The sequence below is a fragment of the Alosa alosa genome, chromosome 2 (genome assembly GCF_017589495.1).
Source record: "Alosa alosa isolate M-15738 ecotype Scorff River chromosome 2, AALO_Geno_1.1, whole genome shotgun sequence".
NCBI classification, from domain to species: domain Eukaryota; kingdom Metazoa; phylum Chordata; class Actinopteri; order Clupeiformes; family Clupeidae; genus Alosa; species Alosa alosa.
Genome location: NC_063190.1, coordinates 3,612,566 through 3,632,282, shown reverse-complemented (window position 1 = coordinate 3,632,282; position 19,717 = coordinate 3,612,566). Strand labels below are relative to the sequence as shown.

General features: G+C 39.9%; 1 protein-coding gene across 2 annotated transcripts; it reads left to right on the top strand.

Moving 5' to 3' along the window:
• The first annotated feature begins 770 nt into the window (after positions 1-770).
• On the top strand, positions 771-19,550 carry gtf2ird1 (GTF2I repeat domain containing 1). 2 transcript variants are annotated; one of them, XM_048235913.1, is made up of 27 exons: positions 771-1,062; positions 5,689-5,841; positions 6,162-6,303; positions 6,510-6,686; positions 7,021-7,204; positions 7,859-8,148; positions 8,322-8,417; positions 8,618-8,701; positions 9,060-9,243; positions 9,949-9,974; positions 10,319-10,445; positions 10,567-10,610; positions 10,896-10,976; positions 12,877-12,963; positions 14,462-14,515; positions 14,618-14,680; positions 14,870-15,053; positions 15,850-15,911; positions 16,574-16,639; positions 16,784-17,051; positions 17,156-17,184; positions 17,369-17,416; positions 17,657-17,734; positions 17,820-18,012; positions 18,134-18,171; positions 18,272-18,387; positions 18,511-19,550. In XM_048235913.1, exons 2-27 carry the CDS (start codon positions 5,716-5,718, stop codon positions 18,577-18,579), a joined length of 2,916 nt encoding a protein of 971 aa, XP_048091870.1. In that variant the 5' UTR covers positions 771-1,062; positions 5,689-5,715; the 3' UTR covers positions 18,580-19,550. The 2 variants fall into 2 exon arrangements, with proteins under 2 accessions (XP_048091870.1, XP_048091862.1); XM_048235905.1 differs by having other exon boundaries at positions 14,615-14,680.
• Positions 19,551-19,717: the final 167 nt, after the last annotated feature.

Here is a 19,717-nt window from a genome sequence, read left to right as displayed (position 1 = left end):
TTGGTCACAGGGCTAAAGAAAGATTTCTGGCAGCTTTTTTCCATTTATTTGAAGTCTGGAGAGTTAACTGAGGCTACCAAGTATATATATATGTATATATATATATGGGAGGTCACCAACCTGTTGTCTGGAACAATGAAAATAATTATTTTCAATCAACTAGAACAAGATTTGAAGTGGTGGGCTGGTTATGCCACTCAAGTTTAGTAAGTAGGCTAGGCCTAGTGGATATCTGTGATGTGGATCCGGTCACTGACTTTCTTAGGGGAACATTTCTGAGAGGAGATTGGATTCTAAGTTTAGAGTGAAATGTCACAGGAATTAATCTAGCTGTGTCAGGCAATGAAGTACCTACCTTTATTGTGAGCCTTTTTGCCTAACCTGTAGGCTACAGCCTAAATTGGATCCATGCAATTCACCTATTATAGTAATTAAAAAATAGCCTAATGTGCACATCACCTAGCCTACATTTTGAAAGAAGACCATTGTGTGGAAACTGGATCATGAGGTACTCAACCAATTTGCTGACAATATACTCATAATAATGCATCTTTTTTTTTTGTTGGCCCATAAAGAAGGCTATGAGTCCATAGAGGTGGCTATGGACTATCATGTTTAAATCAAACAATATGTTATTCACAATCTTAATCAATGTTTATCACTTACCATGTATTTTTTCTAACAACAAGTTTCCCCTCTATGGATTTCCAGAGGTTCCTAATCCTATATGTAAATTACAGCCAATAGATGCTGTTGTTGAGTTGGGCTGGGATTAGCAGAGGCGAATGAGTTTCAATTTTACTGGATTACAGAACAAAGAAAGGGGAAAGGGGACACAGTCCACTGTTAAAGAAAAGAGAAAGAAACGGGAAAAGAGGAAATATAGGCGTATCGATATTATTACCTTAAACGTATACATAATGCATCGAAATCAGAAGATATATGAACTCGTGAACGATATTTTATAGATGGGAGTTTCACCCAGCAGCTACCATTGGATTAAACGGATAATAAACCTATTCCGGGATTGACGGCATAAGGAAATTATAACGATAACTTAAGGTAAGAAATGAGTAATGCTTTCATTTTGAAGTTGTTTAATCTTTTATGCAAACATATATTCCTTGACACGTGACTTTTTGTGGATTGTCGAATTTTGAAATTACAGATTATAATTCTAGGGGGAGGCGTGTTGCTATTTGCTAAATAGCTAGCCAGCTAATATTTGTGGGTTAGCTTGCAACCGAGCTGGCTAATTTAGGAATTAACGTTAACTTCACAGGCTCATCTGTCAAAACGCCTCTTGTAGAAACCATTCAGTTAGTTAATTGTGTTGCAGAATAGGTCAAATTGAAAATTAATTATTTATTTAACATTTTATCGCTGTCAAGAGTTTTCTACACTCCAACGCTTGACCAATGACTGTCTTTTCGTAATGCAGGATACAACGCAATATAATTTGCACTTAGCCAGTTACGTTCCACTGTAACGTTACCAGGAGTGGGCTACTACAATTTATAACTCGAGACTCGGACACCGTAGTCTATACAGTATAAACTGTGTACACCACTGTAATAGTTTACGAGACTTTGGTCAGCCTTAGAAGGTCATGTTTACAATGTCAAATGAAGCTAGCTGATTGCTAGGTTAGCTATCATTCCTTCGGTGGTCGACTGCTAACCATTGACAAATTACAGCAAACACATAGAATGCTAGAGTCTAGAAACTAAACATCGCAAGCCAGGGCTATCTCTTTTCTAGCCAGAACAGAACTAACGTTGCCGAATATCCCAGACGCTGTAAACAGATGTAGACAGCTAAGTTCCTAGATATACCTAGAGTCTTCTGAAATGAAACACTTTCATTTGTTAAATGGACAAAGCAAGATCATTAGCTTGATTGCTGAAACCAATGCAACATGTTATTATCTGGTTGCAAAGCAAGTAGAATCTAGCTACTGCACAAACGTTCCAAACCATATCCAGATTAAGATCAGGGACAGCTCAGTAATTTGACATTTTGTCCGACCAGCTGTGTGAAGTAGGGTACATATCCCCGTCGTGCTTTGTGCTGCCTTACAATATTTCATGTCTTCAAAATGGGGAATGCTGTGCTAAACTTGTTGAATATGGTTGTAATTTGATATTCTTTCCCACCTGAAAGTATCAAGTAAAATAATTTTGCTGAAACATGACTTTGAGGGCATTGCCCCTGTGTTATTGGCTCGAGGACAGATTTAGATTGATTTATGCTGATGTAGGAAATTGAGGTAAAGGCTGTCAAATTGAAAAACAGTCAGAGGCCTTCTTTGATAAATTTAAAGAAATAAAAAGATTAAACATGCATTTATTTTGCATGCTATAAGTCATTTATAATGATAATGATACACAGATCTGTGCAATAAGATGGTGCAGAAATGGGGCTGTCTGGGCAATATACAGTTGTGATGCATTGTAGGTTATGAAACATGACTTATGCATTACGATCCAGCAATTAAAAGTCAATGATCAGCTTTTCAGGAAACGATTTAGATACAGTTTTGTTGTTCAAGGGCTCTTAGGCCGGCATCTGTTGTTGAAGGTATTAACAAAGTATTGTGTATCAGAGGCAGTGAGAGCTGCAAGCCTCTTAGCTAGAAAAACCGCTCAGAAATGTATGATATCCTCTTTGAGATCACTGTAATATGTCTAAGTACCATATGGCCAATTATTGTGAAGAGAAGGAGCGGTTACAGTAGCCTGTGCTGCCATCATTATGAAGAAATATACTGAAGAACGTAACATTGTATGCTGAGGGGAAATCTAAATGGCTGGAAGCCTTTACTAAGACACTTTAAGCACACAAACCTGAACAGTGTCTTATGTTGTGAAACTAAATATAAAACAAAACCAAATTACCAGACCATGCATATCATCTTCAAGGAACCACCACTTCAAAGGAAAGACTAGCCTACTAGTTGTTGTATTGGTTTGAAAAAGAGCTGTGGCTTTTGAGATGATGCAGAGAGACAAAACCATAAAGTTACTCTTTTGTGAATAACGTTTACCCATAGAGAGCCACATGCCATTTGGATATGTCAAGAAAGATGGAATGATGTTGAGACCTGTTGCGCAGTGTTACGACTGAAGGACTGTCTGATAGGCCTGATAATTTGCCTCCTGCTTTTGCCTTTAGTTTAGCAATTCTCTTTACATGGGCTGTGTTGATGACAACCCAAGTCTGATCTTAGCCCTGCCCGGGCCTTATATGATATGCAAGTGTTTAAAGATGGTGTGTATTATGCAGCAGAGAAATCAGAGCAGCCTCTCTGCTTTGTTTTTACTCAAGGCACATTATTCTGTTTGTCTTAAAGATATGATCAAAACAGGCCGTCTAGGTCTCGTAGCTGCGCTAGTTTGCTGGTTGTGTGTAGCCCATTAGCCAGCAGGGCGAGGGGTTCTGTTTGCTATCTGCTCTTGAGGGGCAGATTCAGACAAGTAATTGTTTGGCTTAGTGTGTTTGGCTCCCCCCACTGTGGAGACTGTGGTTTGGGCTTGCCTGGAGGCAAGGATAATGGCTCTCAGTGTCTGGAGAGATTAAAGGCCAGAGCTGCATTGTTCAAATGCCTCGAGATTAGTTTCCAAGGAGACGGATTGTGGTTGCCATGAGAACTCCAGGCCTGGAATTAGGATTGCGATTTTTTTTTCTATACCCCTTATTCCTTCTCCTTACCTTTTCATTATATAATTGCCTTTTAGTTTTTCCGTTCATTTTCATGTGCTTTTTATACCCCATTTGTTTGTAACATGTCTGCAGCCATGACTTGATAGCATTCTAACTTATCCTAGGTTAGGTTAGTGGAGAGGACAGATGCCACTGACACTGGAATTGAATGTGCTTTACATTTCACGGGTGCAGAGATTTGATGGTGCTGGCCATTCTGTGGCACTAGAGGAGAGCAATTTGGATGAAGGGCTTTAAGGCAATAATCAGAGTCAGCTTTAATTGGCTGACAAAAGCTTATCGTAATTAACTGATTTCACATGGGTGTGACGGATTCTGGTTTTATCCTAGCGCATTGCACGGGGTATTACTATCACTTTTTAAGCTCACAACTTTCTTTCCCCCTGTGCTATACAGCAGCATCTTAGGCTTGTTTAGTCAAGTCCATAACAAACTATTAGCCATGTAGCATGTTGGTAGGTAATCTGTATGCTTATTCTGGAACTCTGCTTTTTGTCCCTACTCATTATGTTTTGAAGCTGTATTATTTTTTTCAGTCAGAATTAGTTCTCAAAGTTGCAAGGTGTGCTTATATTTTTAGGCTGTGATATTGCCGTCATGTGCCATTAGGATTAGCTAACGAGAAATTAATTTAAAATACTATAAAGTGTTATATCTATCTTATAGGAGTGTTAAACTGGAATGTTTAGACTATATAGCCACATGGACGACCCCTTTTGCCTTCAGACCTGCGTTAATTCTTGATTGCATAGATTTAGGTGCTGGAAACATTCACTCTCATTCCACCACATCCCAAAGATGCTCTATTGAATTGAGATCTAGTGACTGTGAAGGTCATTTGAGTACAGTTAGCTCATTGTCATGTTCAAAGAAACATGGACAGCTACAATACTCGGATAGGCCGTGGCATTTAAACAATACTCAGTTGGTACTAAGGGAGAAAATATCCCCCATACCATTACACCACCACCAACAACCTGAACCCTTCAAACAAAGCAGGATGGATCCATGCTTCCATGTTACACCAAATTCTGATCCTACCATCCGAACGTCGTAGCACAAAATCTAGATTAATCAAACCAGGCAACATTTTTCCAATCTTCTATTATCCAATTTGGGTGAGCACGTGCAAATTGTCCCCTCAGTGTCCTGTTGTTAGCTGACAGGAGGGCCATCTGATGTAGTCCTCTGATGCTGTAGCAGCCCATCACCCTCAAGCTTCTTTGTGTTGTGCATCAGAGATACTTTTATACACCTTGGTTGTAAAGAGAGGTTATTTGAGTTACCGTCACCTTTCTATCAGCTCGAACCAGTCTGGCCATTCTTATATGGCCTCTGGCACCAACAAGGCATTTTCAGAAAAGCTGCTTGTAAACCTTAGAGATTGTAGATCAGCAGTTTATGAAATACTTAGACCAAGTCGTCTGGCACCAACAATCATGCCACATTCACAGTCAACTTGAAATCAACTTTCTTTCCCATTCTGATGCTCAATTTGAACTTCAGCAGTCTTGACCATACCTAATACCTAAATCCATTGAGTTGCTGCCATGTAATATTTGTGTTAATGAGCAATTGACAGGCACAGTATGTTAGAAATATTGTGGTAGACTATTGTTTGAGTCACAGCTTTGTGAAGGACCTTTCGTTTTTTATTTTTCGTCAGCCATGTACTACAGTAAAGCACTCACCAATGTTGAGCACAACTTACAGTTCCATATACTAATATATGAACAAGCAAAAACACCATATTGAGGTAGCGATAAGCCCATATCACAGTGACCAGATGTCCTGCCTTGTTGATGTTAATGATACCTTAATTTGCAGGGTGAAACGTCTTCCTGTTTCTGTTTTTCCTGTGGACTGGGTTTGTTCCAGAGGAAGTTGGTGAAATCTTGTGAAATGGACTGATTGAGAAATGTTATATTGGAAACTGACTATTGTGATCTTGGTCACTTTTGGCAGGTGAGTTCCTCTTTCGCCTGGGAAAGAATGGCACAGATCGGGAAGGCAGGATGTGATGCTGTTCGACCAAATTCACGGGTGGATATCCGAGTACCCCAGGTGTCCGTGAGGCAAGAGATTCTGACCAGTTTGGTCTCTGCACTGGATTCTGTGGTAAGACCACTGAGCATACACTAGTCAACTGAATGTATGAGAACAGCATGTACCTTAACACATGCTACATGCAACAGTTCAATTCAATTTATTGTTATTTATAGTGCAGCATTCACCATCGACACAGGTCTCATTACACCTTACAGTTAAAAATAAATAATCGGCATACAAATGAATTGAAGATGAAAAGATGATGAAAATGATTCTCAGTAGATTGTATATTCAATTTGAAAAATTGTAAGGACCATAAATGCTCATTCTGTCACTGTGTCAGAGGAAATGTACTGACTTCTGCTTTAAAAAGTGTTTTTTCTTTCCAGTGCACAGCCATGTCCAAGCTGAATGCGGAGGTGGCTTGTGTCACAGTTCATGAGGACAGTGTAATCGCCATGGGGACAGAAAAAGGAAGAGTCTTCCTGAACTCCAGGAAGGAAATTCAGACTGACTTTCAGAAATTCTGCCGTGAGCATCTTTTTTCTCTCTCTTTCTTTCTCTGTCTCTCTCTTTATCTGTTTTTTCTATCTTTCTGTATTTCTCTCTCTTTCTCTGTCTTTCTCATATTCTCTCTCTCTCACACACAGACACAGACATACAGGGAATGTGTGAATTTTGCCCTCAGTGCTGCAGTGCTAAAACATTCTTTCTTTCTTCCTTTCTTTCTTTCACAGGAGTGCCCTGTCTGCAGGCTTTGGCCACTGTTAATTCCCACAGTAAAGCCCGAGATGGAGAGTCCAGCAATGCACTGAAAGATGCTGGGCAAGGGAAACAGAGAGCCTTAACGGATGCTCACTCCAACATCTTTGTCTTAAGAAAAATGGTGGAGGAGGTGTTCAGCGTGCTTTACAGTAGGAACACTTGATCTTCAGAGTCACTCCCTTAAACAAGCAGTCAGGGTGAACGTATTTCATTCAGTGATTTAACAATAATCACATACTTTCTTGATAAGTGACATACCTTTAACTTTGAAACAGTAGGCTTATTGAGGCTCATGAAGTCATTGAATCTATTTGATTCAATGTGCCAAGAAATTTACACATATATTAAACATTTTTGGTATAATAAATAGATGGAGTTTAAAAATGACAAAAGTGCATTTGTATACGGGTAGATTAATTCTATGCAACAACTCACTCCATAGTTTCTATATGATAATAGCACTAAATTCTTACTTCTCCTAAGGTGAGGCTGTTGGGAAAAGCAGCCTGGTCCCTGTGCCTTATGATCTGATCTCGAAGGACCACAGCTCAGTAGTTGTCCATGGTTTGCCTGATGGAATCACACTACGGAAACCTGCTGAGTATGACACCAAGACCTTAATGAAAATACTGGAGCAAAGCAACCGTATCCGTTTTACACTCAAAAGGTATGTTGAAGGGTGTTTTAATTACAGGACCATTTGTGGTCCATATTATGATGTGTAGATATAAGTACATGACAAGGGGAGTAACCATGTCAGAATAACAGTATGTTTAAATACCATAAACATGAAGATTATTAGTATTGTTTATGTAGGCTATATGACTACTTTAAACTGTTACAGTTTTATGATGATGTTTATAGTGGCTATTGTATGTCGTTTGGACAAAATCGTTTTGCATAGCCATAACCATCGTTTCATGCAGATGTGTCTGAAGGTTTTTGATTGTGATTGCCACACCTACAATTTATCACAGTCCAGATTAATCTGTGATGTACAATGTATTACAAATGTATTATGTTGTAATAATATGATCCATCATCCCATGGTTCATGTCCTTTAGTGTATGTAAAATCATGATGTTCCATTGTGTGATGACTTATACTTACATAACATTTCAAAAAGGTTGCAATACAAAAAATATTGAAATAAGTAAGTTCCAGGGTATGAAGCGAAAAGGATACTGTTGTTGGCAAGATATCTGATATGGGAGATGCACTGTCAGAAGACCACTGTCAGAGAATCCCAACTTTTTCTCTTGTCTGACTCATTGAGAGTGCTAACTTTTTAAAATGTATTTATTTATTTATTTGGTCACAGAACGATAGAGGAGGTGGTGCGAGATCCCAAACCCAGTGCCGATATCAACCATCATGCGGGCACAAAGAATGTCAGCAGCCATTCTACCGCCAAGCCCTCTGGACAGGACGTCTCCGTCAGCAACTCTATGCTGTCCAGTTTTGTTTACGGGATGCCCGTGTCCTCGCAGCCTCACCCCGACAGCAAGGAAATCAAACCCATCTCCCTTCACAACCTTGGAAAAGAGTGCCTTGGCATGTGGATGTCTGCGCACGAGAAAGCATCGCCTGCCAAGGACTGTGCTGACAATGGTAGGAATGACCTGCAGCCTAACGGCAATATTAGAGATAACTTTCGAATAGGGAATATTCACAACAGTCTGGTATATGTACTGCAGGCTGCCATCACTGTTATGCGTATGGTGGGGCATGAAGTCATATTTCAATATGATTTCATATCTGATGTTGTTGTTTTATGTGTTCAGGTGATCAGATTGGCATAGCTGGAGACCTTGGTCAGTGCCCACCGAGTATTCACATCTCTAAGCGTCTTCTGTTCTCTATTGTGCATGAGAAATCAGGTGGGTGTATTTGGTTCCTCTTAAAGTACAACATTCTCTGTTTTGTCAGGGCAAGATGTGAAGTTGTTTTTCCTCACGCTATCAAATTAGTGTTAGAAAAACAACTTCACATCTTGCGCTGACAGATCAGAGAACCTTATTCTATGGCTTCTACCCTGTACTCATTTTTAATGATGGACTGTATATCTGTCTCAACACAGAAAAATGGGACTCATTTATAAGAGAAACTGAGGACATAAACACACTACGGGAATGTGTCCAGATTCTCTTCAACAGTCGTTATGGTAAGGCAGTCAAGATTTAAAGCCTGCTATATATTTCATGTCCCAGCTAGCTATTTATTCCCACATTAGATTGCCTCTCTCATCTTACCCAACACATTGTATAGCAATAGCATTTTCAAGCTACATTGCTAATATTGAAACAAAGGTAGAGTTACTTGTATTTGAACATCTTATTGATTAGACTTTAGACTGCTTTCATATGCATTCATATCTGTGCTGAAGATCGTTTCAGACAAGATTTATAAGCTTTAGCTTAAGCAAGTTTATTTTGTCAGTCCTTTTTTATATATATGAATCCAAATGTTGAACATCTGAATCCAGTATAGCAAAATGATCCATTTTTTGTGGTGCTCTTCAGCCGAGGCATTAGGTTTGGATCACATGGTTCCTGTTCCATATCGGAAGATCGCCTGTGATCCCGAGGCGGTGGAGATCATTGGCATTCCGGACAAGATTCCCTTCAAAAGACCCTGCACCTACGGGGTGCCCAAGCTCAAGCGCATCCTGGAGGAGCGGCACAGAGTCCGCTTTGTGGTCAAACGGTAACAGCAGTCCCTGCCCCCATCCCCACTCCCACCCCTACACACACACACACACACACACACACACACACACACACACACACACACACACACACACATATACACACACATATACATTCTATTCTAGCTTTTAACACCTACATGAGAGCCACAGACAGGAAAGCAGTGATAATTACTCATGTGGCATGTTAAGTTCCTGACTGTGAGACAGTCAAGAATGTGTGCCTTTGATTTGTGAAAACCTTCTCACTGGTACTGATCTGTGCTTATGGAGATGAAAAGAGCTTTACATCTGTACAAGGACAGAGACCAAGGCTTCTAGTGTGGCATCTCAGCACTTGCAATATGGTTCCCTCTCAGAGTGAAGCTCACTCACAGCAGGCCTGGCCATCTGGCGGTGTTACGCCCTGCACCCAAACTAAAGTGAAATGCGTCGTGGCCGCTGGTAATCACTGCCATACATGATGCACTATGATACCACTCATTTGGCCTAATTAGGAGGTCTCCAGCTGTAATGCATACCACATGTTTTAGCAGGTTTAGATGATTTAAGGCTTTTGGCAACTTTGTAGAGTAGATACTGTATGATGCTTATTATATTACTGCTGACCTTACAGACCTCCCTTAATCCCATTAGAATCAACAGGACTTCTCTGTTAACATGAAGAATGTCCAATCTTGTTTGAAAATTTTCTTTTTTTGCAGAATGTTTGATGAAAGGATTTTTACAGGTAAGGCTTTAATTACTATAACAACTTATCTATAACAACCAAATCTGTGGTGATCTGCACCCCATTGTTTGTAATATTGTGTGTCTTGTTATCTTCTCAATATAATGCTTGAGTATTTTCCCTCATGGTATTTTACTTTTTAGATAGAGTAATGGATGGATGGATAGATGGATGGATACTTTATTAATCCAGAAGGAAATTTAGGAATGTATTGCATAATACATTACTGAGTGTCGTAGCACATACATGACACAAACAGAAGGAAAGTTATAGTTAGATACTGTTATAGGGGATTAGAGATTAATGTCCGTGTGTCGCCTGATCTTCACTGGTCCTCCCCTCAGCTGCTGGCAAGGTCTCGAAAGAGGAAGGGAAGCCGGACATCGGATGCATTCTGGAGGACGGCTTCTCGGAGAACCTGAGAGTGCCCCCTGCTGCCCTAGAGCTGCCCGGCAACGCCCCGAGCAGCAGGTGATTCCAGGCCGCAATGTCCCGTCCAGGATGCCATTATTGTGTAGTGCCATCGGCACAGTGGTGCTGCTCATTATCCAGAGTGAGGAAATAGCTGATCTTTGTGTTCTGTTGTGTTTAGACCCACAAGCTCCTGTGTGAGTCCCTTGGCAGACTGCGAAGCAGGTTTGTATAAATTATAGGGTGTATATTTATAACCGATATTGCCTGATACTCACAGGACTTTTGCTTTAATCAGCAGGGAAAGTGCTCACTTCTGCAAGATTTACCTGTTTGCAGTATTTTGTGCTGTCTGCAGATCTACTTTTAGGTCGACTGTTTTGCATGTTTTAACTTGAAACATGATGGCAATAAACATTTCAGACATGTAGACCATATTTCATCAGCCAAATAAATAATATGTGGCTATTCTGCCAAATATATGTGAAATAATGCTTCATTATTTCTTAGGACCTTCAGGTGACTGCGTCCCCTTGAAGAAAATAAAGACTGAACCACCAGATGGGGATATAATTCAGGTTACAGTACCAGGTAAGACACCTCAATCATTTTGTGCTGTTTAAAATGAAGAGACGTTCCGTCACCCTTTCGCTGAAGAGATTTCGTAATTTCTCATTAACCGTATTATGTGAATTGAGTTTTTTGAAGGATAGTAGCAGAATTTGAAAGGTGACATTGGAGGGACAAAGCACTCACATACAGTCGCTGGATCTCTAAAGTAATATCTGAAAACTTAATTTCGGTCTTACAATTATGGAACATTTTTGAGATATTCTTGTTATCTTAGTCATGGGGTGTCATTTTGAGTTCAGAATAATGCCATGTTTTGTGATGTGACCTAGAGCAAACCTCCCTCTCAGCTGAAAAGCCCTAAATGCAAAGAAAGGAAACTCAGGGCCCAGTCATTTCCTGTTTGCTCTCTTGTGAGCGGCGGGGAAGTGGTAACAGATGAGCTGATGCAAAAAAGGCTCTTTCCAAAGCCGTCTAAGCTCAGTGGGGACAGTGGTCATCTCAATAAAGCTTAATCAGCCAACATGATGTGCTCATATTATTGGCCAAACTGTTTGGTTGGTTGGTCAGTTGTAAACAAAGCAAAGAAAACAGAAAGATGCATTACATGTTAAAACAATTTTAGAAGAACATCTCAACACTGTAACTTAAAACATCTTAAAGTCCTATGGAAGGCTATGGGAATTGATTGAGGTATCTATTCCAAAACCATCTGACTATACCAAAACATTTGACTAAATGTCCCCAAATCCATGTTAGACAGCTCAGGGCCCTGAATACAGTGGCTTTGTTTTGGAATATTCTATAATGCCATAGTTAAATTTACTTCTGCACTGACAGAACATGGTCAGAGACAAGGAACTTACAGTTTTTCTCAGTCGCTTTGGTGCTTTCTCACATCACTATTAACATTTGCATAGCAGTTAGTGCATTTCATAAAAAACAATTAGTGCAAACTGCAAAACCTAGTGGATAACCTGCAAAAGCACGTCACTTGCTCAAAATGGATAGTCCATTCCTCAAAAGCAAGTATTTATGTCAATGAAACGGCCAGTGTTATCAAAATGAGAACCATTGTCTTGACACCATTGTTTATGAACAAAATAGTCAAATGGCTTTGTCATGTTTTCAGTTGACAGTTTATGCTCTCAGTGTTTTCCCTTGCAAAAAAAGGTCAGAACTTGGTGACACTACCTGAAAATGCTCAAGACAGCACTATACAGTACTTGTACAGCCATTTGAAAACTACAGTAAAGTTACAAATTGCTGTAGTTAGGGGAGTAAGTGAGTACAAGACACTGAATATGTACGTTTCACAGTTTTACTGTATATGCTCTTTGTAATTTTACAGCATTGTGACAGAATTTGATAACTAGTTCACCAATTTTGTATGTAATGACTCAAGCAATGAAATTACTATTAGACTAAAGACTATTAGTTTTATTGGGAACGACTATTCAGCATCCATAAATATAGTTAATTTTGACTGACATGACAAAGCAACTGATACATGTTCAAAAGCATTTGCAGTTTGTTCAGAGGAAGGAGAAATTGCTACTATGATGTGCACAAATGACTAAATGTTGTGGAGGTTGAACTAATAGTTATGAGACTTTTCATTCTGATCTGAGAAAAGCACCAGAAAAACTGTAATTCTAGGACCGCATTTTACCTTGTTTGTGTTGCTGGAACCTCCATAGGTTTTTGAACACTTTATCAAGCAACATACCGGTACACACATTCTAGACCCCTGTTGTTTCCCTTGTTCAATTCGTTTATTGTCAGTAATGATTTGCCTGCCAGTGATTTTTCTGGCTCTGATTTTCAATCTGTTCTCACAACAACATAATTATGAAGCAATATTACAAAAGTGCCATTTTATAATGCCAGACAATCATTCCCCCGTGATTTAATTTCCCAGAAACCACTCCGTCTGCGGAGGAGCCGAGTGAGTCTCCGGCTGACCCGGTGACCCCTGACCTGCCCTGCCCTCCAGAGCCTCACGCAGGTAACTGCTGCCCCTCTCCCCCACCTCTCTGCCCACCCCACCACCAGGACTGCACCGCCACGGGGTATCTGCCAGCTGCCTGTCTCTCTCTCTTTCCATTAGAGAGATTTTAAATCCAGACCAAAAACGTATGGACTCTTTTTTTTAACAGATACTTCTCCCGTCTGCCCCCCTTGCAACTTACTAGTGCCCCTGAAGCCCCACTCCCTCTTCCCTTAACTCCCCGATTCAAAATTCCTCAGTCCTCAGGGCTTGGAATCTCAGTGTTGTATGTTTATTAGTTTAGACAGTGTTAGTCAGACAGTGTAGGTGTTAGTATTAGTCAGTGTCTTGATCAAGTATGTTAACCTGCCAATATTTATTTGATATCATCCAAAACTCTTACAATGAATGCATGACCCTTCTGTGTAGAAGCATAATGAAGGGGAGCATGCAGAGTTTTCCCAGGAACTCCCCTATCCTGGAAATCAATGACCTTGGTGTTTGTAAACCCTTTGGGAACGTGTTGCCTACACGAAAGAGCTCAGAAAAAGCTAATCAATCTCAATTTTTTTTTTATAAACATTCTCTGGTCTCTGGTCCACTGTGTTCATGTGACCAGAAAGGTCCGCTGGGTGATCATGCATTTCCAGACAAAAGTTAAGAGTTGCACAGAGATTTTGTGTACTGAAGAGGGTTGTTTTAAAGGTCCTGTTGCACCATGCACACCTTATTCCAGCCCATGTTCTGCAGCCTTGTTCCCAAAAGCCTTCATATTAGAAGACCTTGATAGATGTATAGCCTTTACCTCTATTGCTAGTGCGTGTGTGTGTGTAGAAGACTCCCCTTTACAACTAACCCACTAGTCTAGTTTCCCCTACCATAGAGACCCAGTGCCCAGACCCTAAGCTTAAGCCTCATACATAAAGTTAACACGAACACTTGAATTGTGTATTTCTGGCTTGGCAAAAACACTGTGGCAGTGCTTTGGAATCTTAATCGGCATCATTAAAATTGGAGCACCAAGGTCCGGGCTACACTGAAAAGCACAACTGAATTTTCCGAATGTCGGCGTTGTATATGCACTGCTGTCATGGCTGGTGTTGCTTGATTTCTGCAGCATATGTGCCACAAACCCTCTGCAGATGATTTCTGCAGCATATGTGCCACAAACCCTCTGCTGCAGTTGTGAGTCTGGTGAAGCCCGGCCGTAAAAAGTGCAGGTGTGATGTACGCCTATGAAAGTGTTCATGTTAACTTAAGTCTATTGAAAACTGCAATTAATGTTAATTAATGTGTTATGTTGACGTTTGCCCGTCTCAATTGATCAGTGGAGTAAACAACAGCAGGTAAGAGCAAAATAGATCCGCACCAATTGCAATGTCATTTGAAATGCAAAAAGCACAGATAAACAATGTATTTCATAGTGTTGGAGAGGAAACCTTTTTTTTACTGTCTGTTATGTTATATTGTGTTATGATATACTAAAACAAATTACAATTGTAATTTGTTCTTTCAGGCGAAGCATTATCCCAGAAATCACCAGGCGAAGCACTTAAAAGGGTAGTTGAAGGTAGAACCCGCTCTTGAAATTTTTGATTTTCTTTTCTTTTTATGTTATCGTATCATAACTACACTGCAGTAGGCTTCATGTTAAGTCTTTCTTCTTCAGAAGACCTCGGTGAAATGATCCTTCAACTTCGAAAGCAAGTGGAGAATCTCTTCAGCTCGAAATACAGTATGTACAAATGATACTAGTTTTTGTCTGAGTGAGGGGTCCAGAGAGAGGGATGTGTTTAAAGCCTGACTCATATCTAAACAATGGGTCATTCACCTCCTCTTACTCCTTTTGCAAAAACTGTTGTAGTCTGTTAGTTTAAGGGTATAGTTTTATGTCCCCTGTCTTTTTTTCTTTTCTCATTTGCAGCTGAGGCTCTTGGCCTACCTGAAATCACTAAAGTGCCCTACTCCAAGTTTCAGATGTATCCAGAGGACTTGTATGTCACAGGGCTGCCGGACGGAATGGCTTTCCGAAGGCCAAATTGTTTTGGAGCAGCAAAACTTAAAAGGATACTGGCAGCAGGGAGCCAAATCCAGTTTGTTATCAAAAGGTGCTCCGTCACAAATGTGGATGAAAATACATGCATGAGAATATACCACAAGATATTGTGTTGATGGGCAAAACCATGGGAGCTATTTAAGGAAGTGGTGTAAATGGAGCAGCAGGGTCCCAAATACTGATCCCTGAGGTACACCTGTGGTGAGGTTGTGATACCTGTGCTTGCCAAGACCAAAGATCTTAGAGCGTAGTGCTCTAGTATCTTTGGTCAAGACACTGAATGAACATCCTTCAGCTTTTCCTAGCGCAGATAATATAGATAGAATGTCATGGTTCACTGTGTCAAAGGCTGAAAAGTGAGCAGAGGCTTTAGCCACTTTCAATGGTAAATGAGACAATTTACAGTATGTAGCATTTGTCTAGTCCTCTGAGCACCTCAAAGTGCTTTACAGATTAATGCCTCACATTCACCTGTTCACACACACCTTCATACACTGATTGCGGAGGCTGCTATGCACTTCGACAGGGTCAGCAGGGGTTGGGATCGGATGATGACTACCTTGAGGTTTCAGTAGAAAGGCTGCTTGAAACCAGACTGCTTAGAGTGTAGTAGTTGTTCTGAGATAAGAAATCAGAAACTTGCTTGAACACCACTTTCTCCAGAGCCCTTGACAAGAAGGAAGACTGGTCCATAGGTCTTCACATCAGCTGAATTGATTGTACTTTTCTTGAGCAAAGGTGTAACACTTGCTTGTTTGAAAGAAAAAGGAACTTCTCCAGAACTGAGTGATGAATGATAATAAATAATAAGTAAAGGAAACAAACCTAAACTTTTCTGTATTTTGCAGACCAGATTTGTTAACTGACCCAGTTAAGCATGAGCCCCCGAGTCAACAACCATGTGAGATAGGTAAGTGTCTATACTACCATGTTTGCTCTGTGTTTGTCATTTAATGCTTTGTGACATTAAAGCTGCAGTTGGCAAGATTTTTTTGATCATATTCACTGAAACCGACACTGTGCTCCGACAGAACAACTAGTGCCTGTTATTTGTTTTGCAAAAATCCACAGCTCCCGGTTCTTCTGGTCCAATCAGAGCAGGGCTGCGTGAGATCTGACTGTCAATCACAGTCTGGTGCTGTCTGGTGCGCACTGATGTGCACAAACTCAATGAGAGGGTGCTTGGTGGTAGTGGGGGAGGGGCATGAGAGTTGTAAACATTCAAAATGTTGGCTAAGCCCCCTCAATCTGTCAGACTTGCCAACTGCAGCTTTAATTATAGTGCAAAATACACTTCATTCATACACTGTTTGGTTCTGAGCATAAGTAAAACTTTTGAGGCGATTTTGCAAGAACTGTCAGACATTCTGTGAATATAGTTTGAGAATGGACAAAAAGATCGGAAGGTTTCAACAAATTTGTTTTAGCAATTGTGACATAATGCCTTAATTTTTTGGAGCAGTGTATATACCTAATGACCATGATGCAATCATTATCTTTCTAGTTTTTCCGATTTTCAAAATGTTGTCAATGTCTATGATGTGATATTTTCGTTTCAATTGCAATGTCCAGCTCCTGACTCCAAGGATAATGTGACAGAAGACCCGGGACCAGCTAATAAGAGGCCCGCATTTACTGGTGAGATGTCCAGCAAATATGTATCTTCTATCCACTTGCATGTTATTGAAAGATACCACTTAAATAAACATGTAAACATTTTAGTTATTTCTTTAAGAAGAAATAACTAAAAGAATTGACATTTGGTGTCTCTGCTCCTGACAGACAGCTTAGAGGCAAAGCTGTCCCGGATTGACTTGGCCAACACTCTAAGAGAACAAGTCCAAGACCTCTTCAACAGAAAGTATGGCGAGGCGCTGGGCATTAAGTATCCTGTCCAAGTGCCTTATAAAAGGATCAAGAGTAACCCCGGGTCCGTCATTATTGAAGGCCTCCCACCTGGCATTCCATTCCGCAAACCCTGCACCTTTGGGTCCCAGAATCTTGAGAGGATTCTGGCCGTAGCTGACAAGATTAGATTCACCATCACCAGGTAAAAAACAACCTTCTGCATATTTCAGCATATAGAGTGTGCCCATATTTAAGAGTTTGGTTCATCAGGTCCACAATGCTAATATCTCGGTTTCTATATATCAGGCCTTTCCAGGGATTAATCCCCAAACCAGGTAATGTATAGATAACATAGTATTTTAAACGGTTTCAATTGTTTGGATCTGTTTTTGCATGCCTTCTGTAAGCATACACAGATCTGACACTCATATAATAAAAAATCTATACCCAATTACTCCATTTTCTGTTTTGGAAAGCCTTATTTAATTGATCCATACTCTCTGCCAACTGCTCTTGTAGCTCCACGGAGAATCACTTTATTGAAGAAAGCGTATGCCTCAATAAGTGGTAAGCCAACATGAATATCTTTAAGGGAACAAAATAATTTTGCAAGCAAAATGATGTTAGATGATGACTAAATAACTATGGTGCAACTCTCTAGTGTCAAATAAAAAGTGTTTTGGGTGTCTTCTAAATATATCAGAAATACAAAAGAGAAGTGTATTGTGATGGTCTGTCAGCATTCTCAATTGAATTGATGTCCCACATAGTAAAATGAATGTTTTCTTACTGTCATACCTGAAATAGATGATGAGGAAGTTAACCGCATGGGCGAGAAGGTGATCCTACGAGAACAAGTGAAGGAGCTCTTCAACAAGAAATATGGTATACCCTATTATTATTTTCAATCCACATCTTAGTGCTGATACTTACCTATACTTATTCAAGAGAATTGTGTTCTTATTTTAAGGTGAAGCTCTGGGTTTGGATCGGTCTGTACTAGTACCATACAAACTCATCAGGGCCAGCCCAGACTCCGTGGATGTGTCCGGTCTCCCGGACGACATCCCCTTCAGGAATCCTAACACCTATGACATCATCCGCTTGGAGAAGATTTTACAAGCAAGGGAAGAAATCAGCATTACAATCAAAAGCCAGCTCCAGTGAGTCACTCTGTAAATCTGGAGCCAATGAGCCAGGATCTGGGGGCTTTGGGATAAGTGGATGTATTGAGCTACATTTAATATGTATTGTTGTTGCTCATGTAGATATTTTGCTTTTCAGGCCATTTGCAGAAATCTGTACGCAAACTGGTAATACAGGTAAGGGTTATCCCATATCCCATTTTAAGATGACGAGAAACAAACATATATATATTTTAAAGAGATCTGAAAATCTCTTTTATTTCTTTGTCATTTCCAGAAGGGAAAGAAGTGTCCACCAATCGACGGAAGCGCAAAAGAGTCTTGGATAACAGCCGTGTGTCTGTTCCTTCAGGTGGGGGATCCACAGCATCAGCCAATCAGATACCTGTGATGGTGAGCTGCGTTATGGTTACATTTTGTAAAACAATACAGTAAAGTGAGTTTGGTTTGTTGTTTAAATTGTTTTGAAATTATTTGACATTTTCTCTTTCTTTCTTTCTTTCTTTCTTTCTCTAGCAATGGCCTATGTACATGGTGGATTACAGTGGTGTGAATGTACAAGTCCCAGGAAAAGTGAAGTACTGACGATGGACCTTTTTGATAATCACAACAATAAACATAACTCCCAATATCAGCTTTACTAGAGTGCTGTGGCTTATGAAAAAGTACATTTTGCCCGTATTGAGTGTTTTAAAGGCTGGCAATCATTGGTGGCATTTGTATGATGTCAGAAAGGAATATTACATGAAGTTGCACAGTGGTTTGCAGGACAAATGCTTGTTTTCTTGTATTTTATTTGTCAGAAGGTTTCTGTGTGCTTCACTGATTGCAAAGGGATTTTGTTAGGTGATACAGCTGTTAAACAGATATGTATAGATCAATCCATAAGGGATAGAGATGCGGTCTCTGTCAAATCATGGAGCTGTTTTTTCTGAAAAATTCCCCAATGTTATTACTAATCTATCACGTTCCCATGCAGTGCTAATATGTTTAATATTGTTATGGTAGGGATGTTTTTCTACCCTCACACTAAGTCACAGGTAATTGTGGACAAATCCTTTATTGGTGCTAAAAGATTCACATTATTGACAGTCCAGTCTCACAGCAGTCAGATATTGGTGATATTATTTATTTATTTATTTGCAACTGATGCTTATACACAGGGAATGTAAAACAACACATTCAGTATAACAGTACTTGGTGAAATGACTGAACATATTACAACATTAGCTACTGTAGGTATACTGTGTGTATATTCACCAAGATCATTTTTAATTTGGGTGTGCAGATACCCACTGTGGAGTATTCCAAGGTGATAACACTATTCAAAGTAACATTTTGAGGTTTTTAATTAAAATGTTCATAGAACGTAAAAGCAAAATACAGTTAAAGTGTTTCATTATATAAAAAAGTAAATATGAATGTAATGTAATGTAAAGGAAAGAGTGGCATATGTTAATCCCCTAACAACTGTCTCTCTGGACTCACCAGTATTTATATGCTGTACCTTAATGCCATTTAGGCCTTTGAAATAAAATGTGTTGCCTTGCATTTTATTTCCTGCTGTGATCCTGACTCTTTCTACATTAACCATGTCATTTTCAGAAATTGCTTTCTCACACCTACAACATATGGTAGAAGAATGAAAATATGGCACAACATGGTAGTGTCAAAAATGCGTCATGTCTGTGAACAAAATATTGGGCATGCCTAGGGCTTTTAA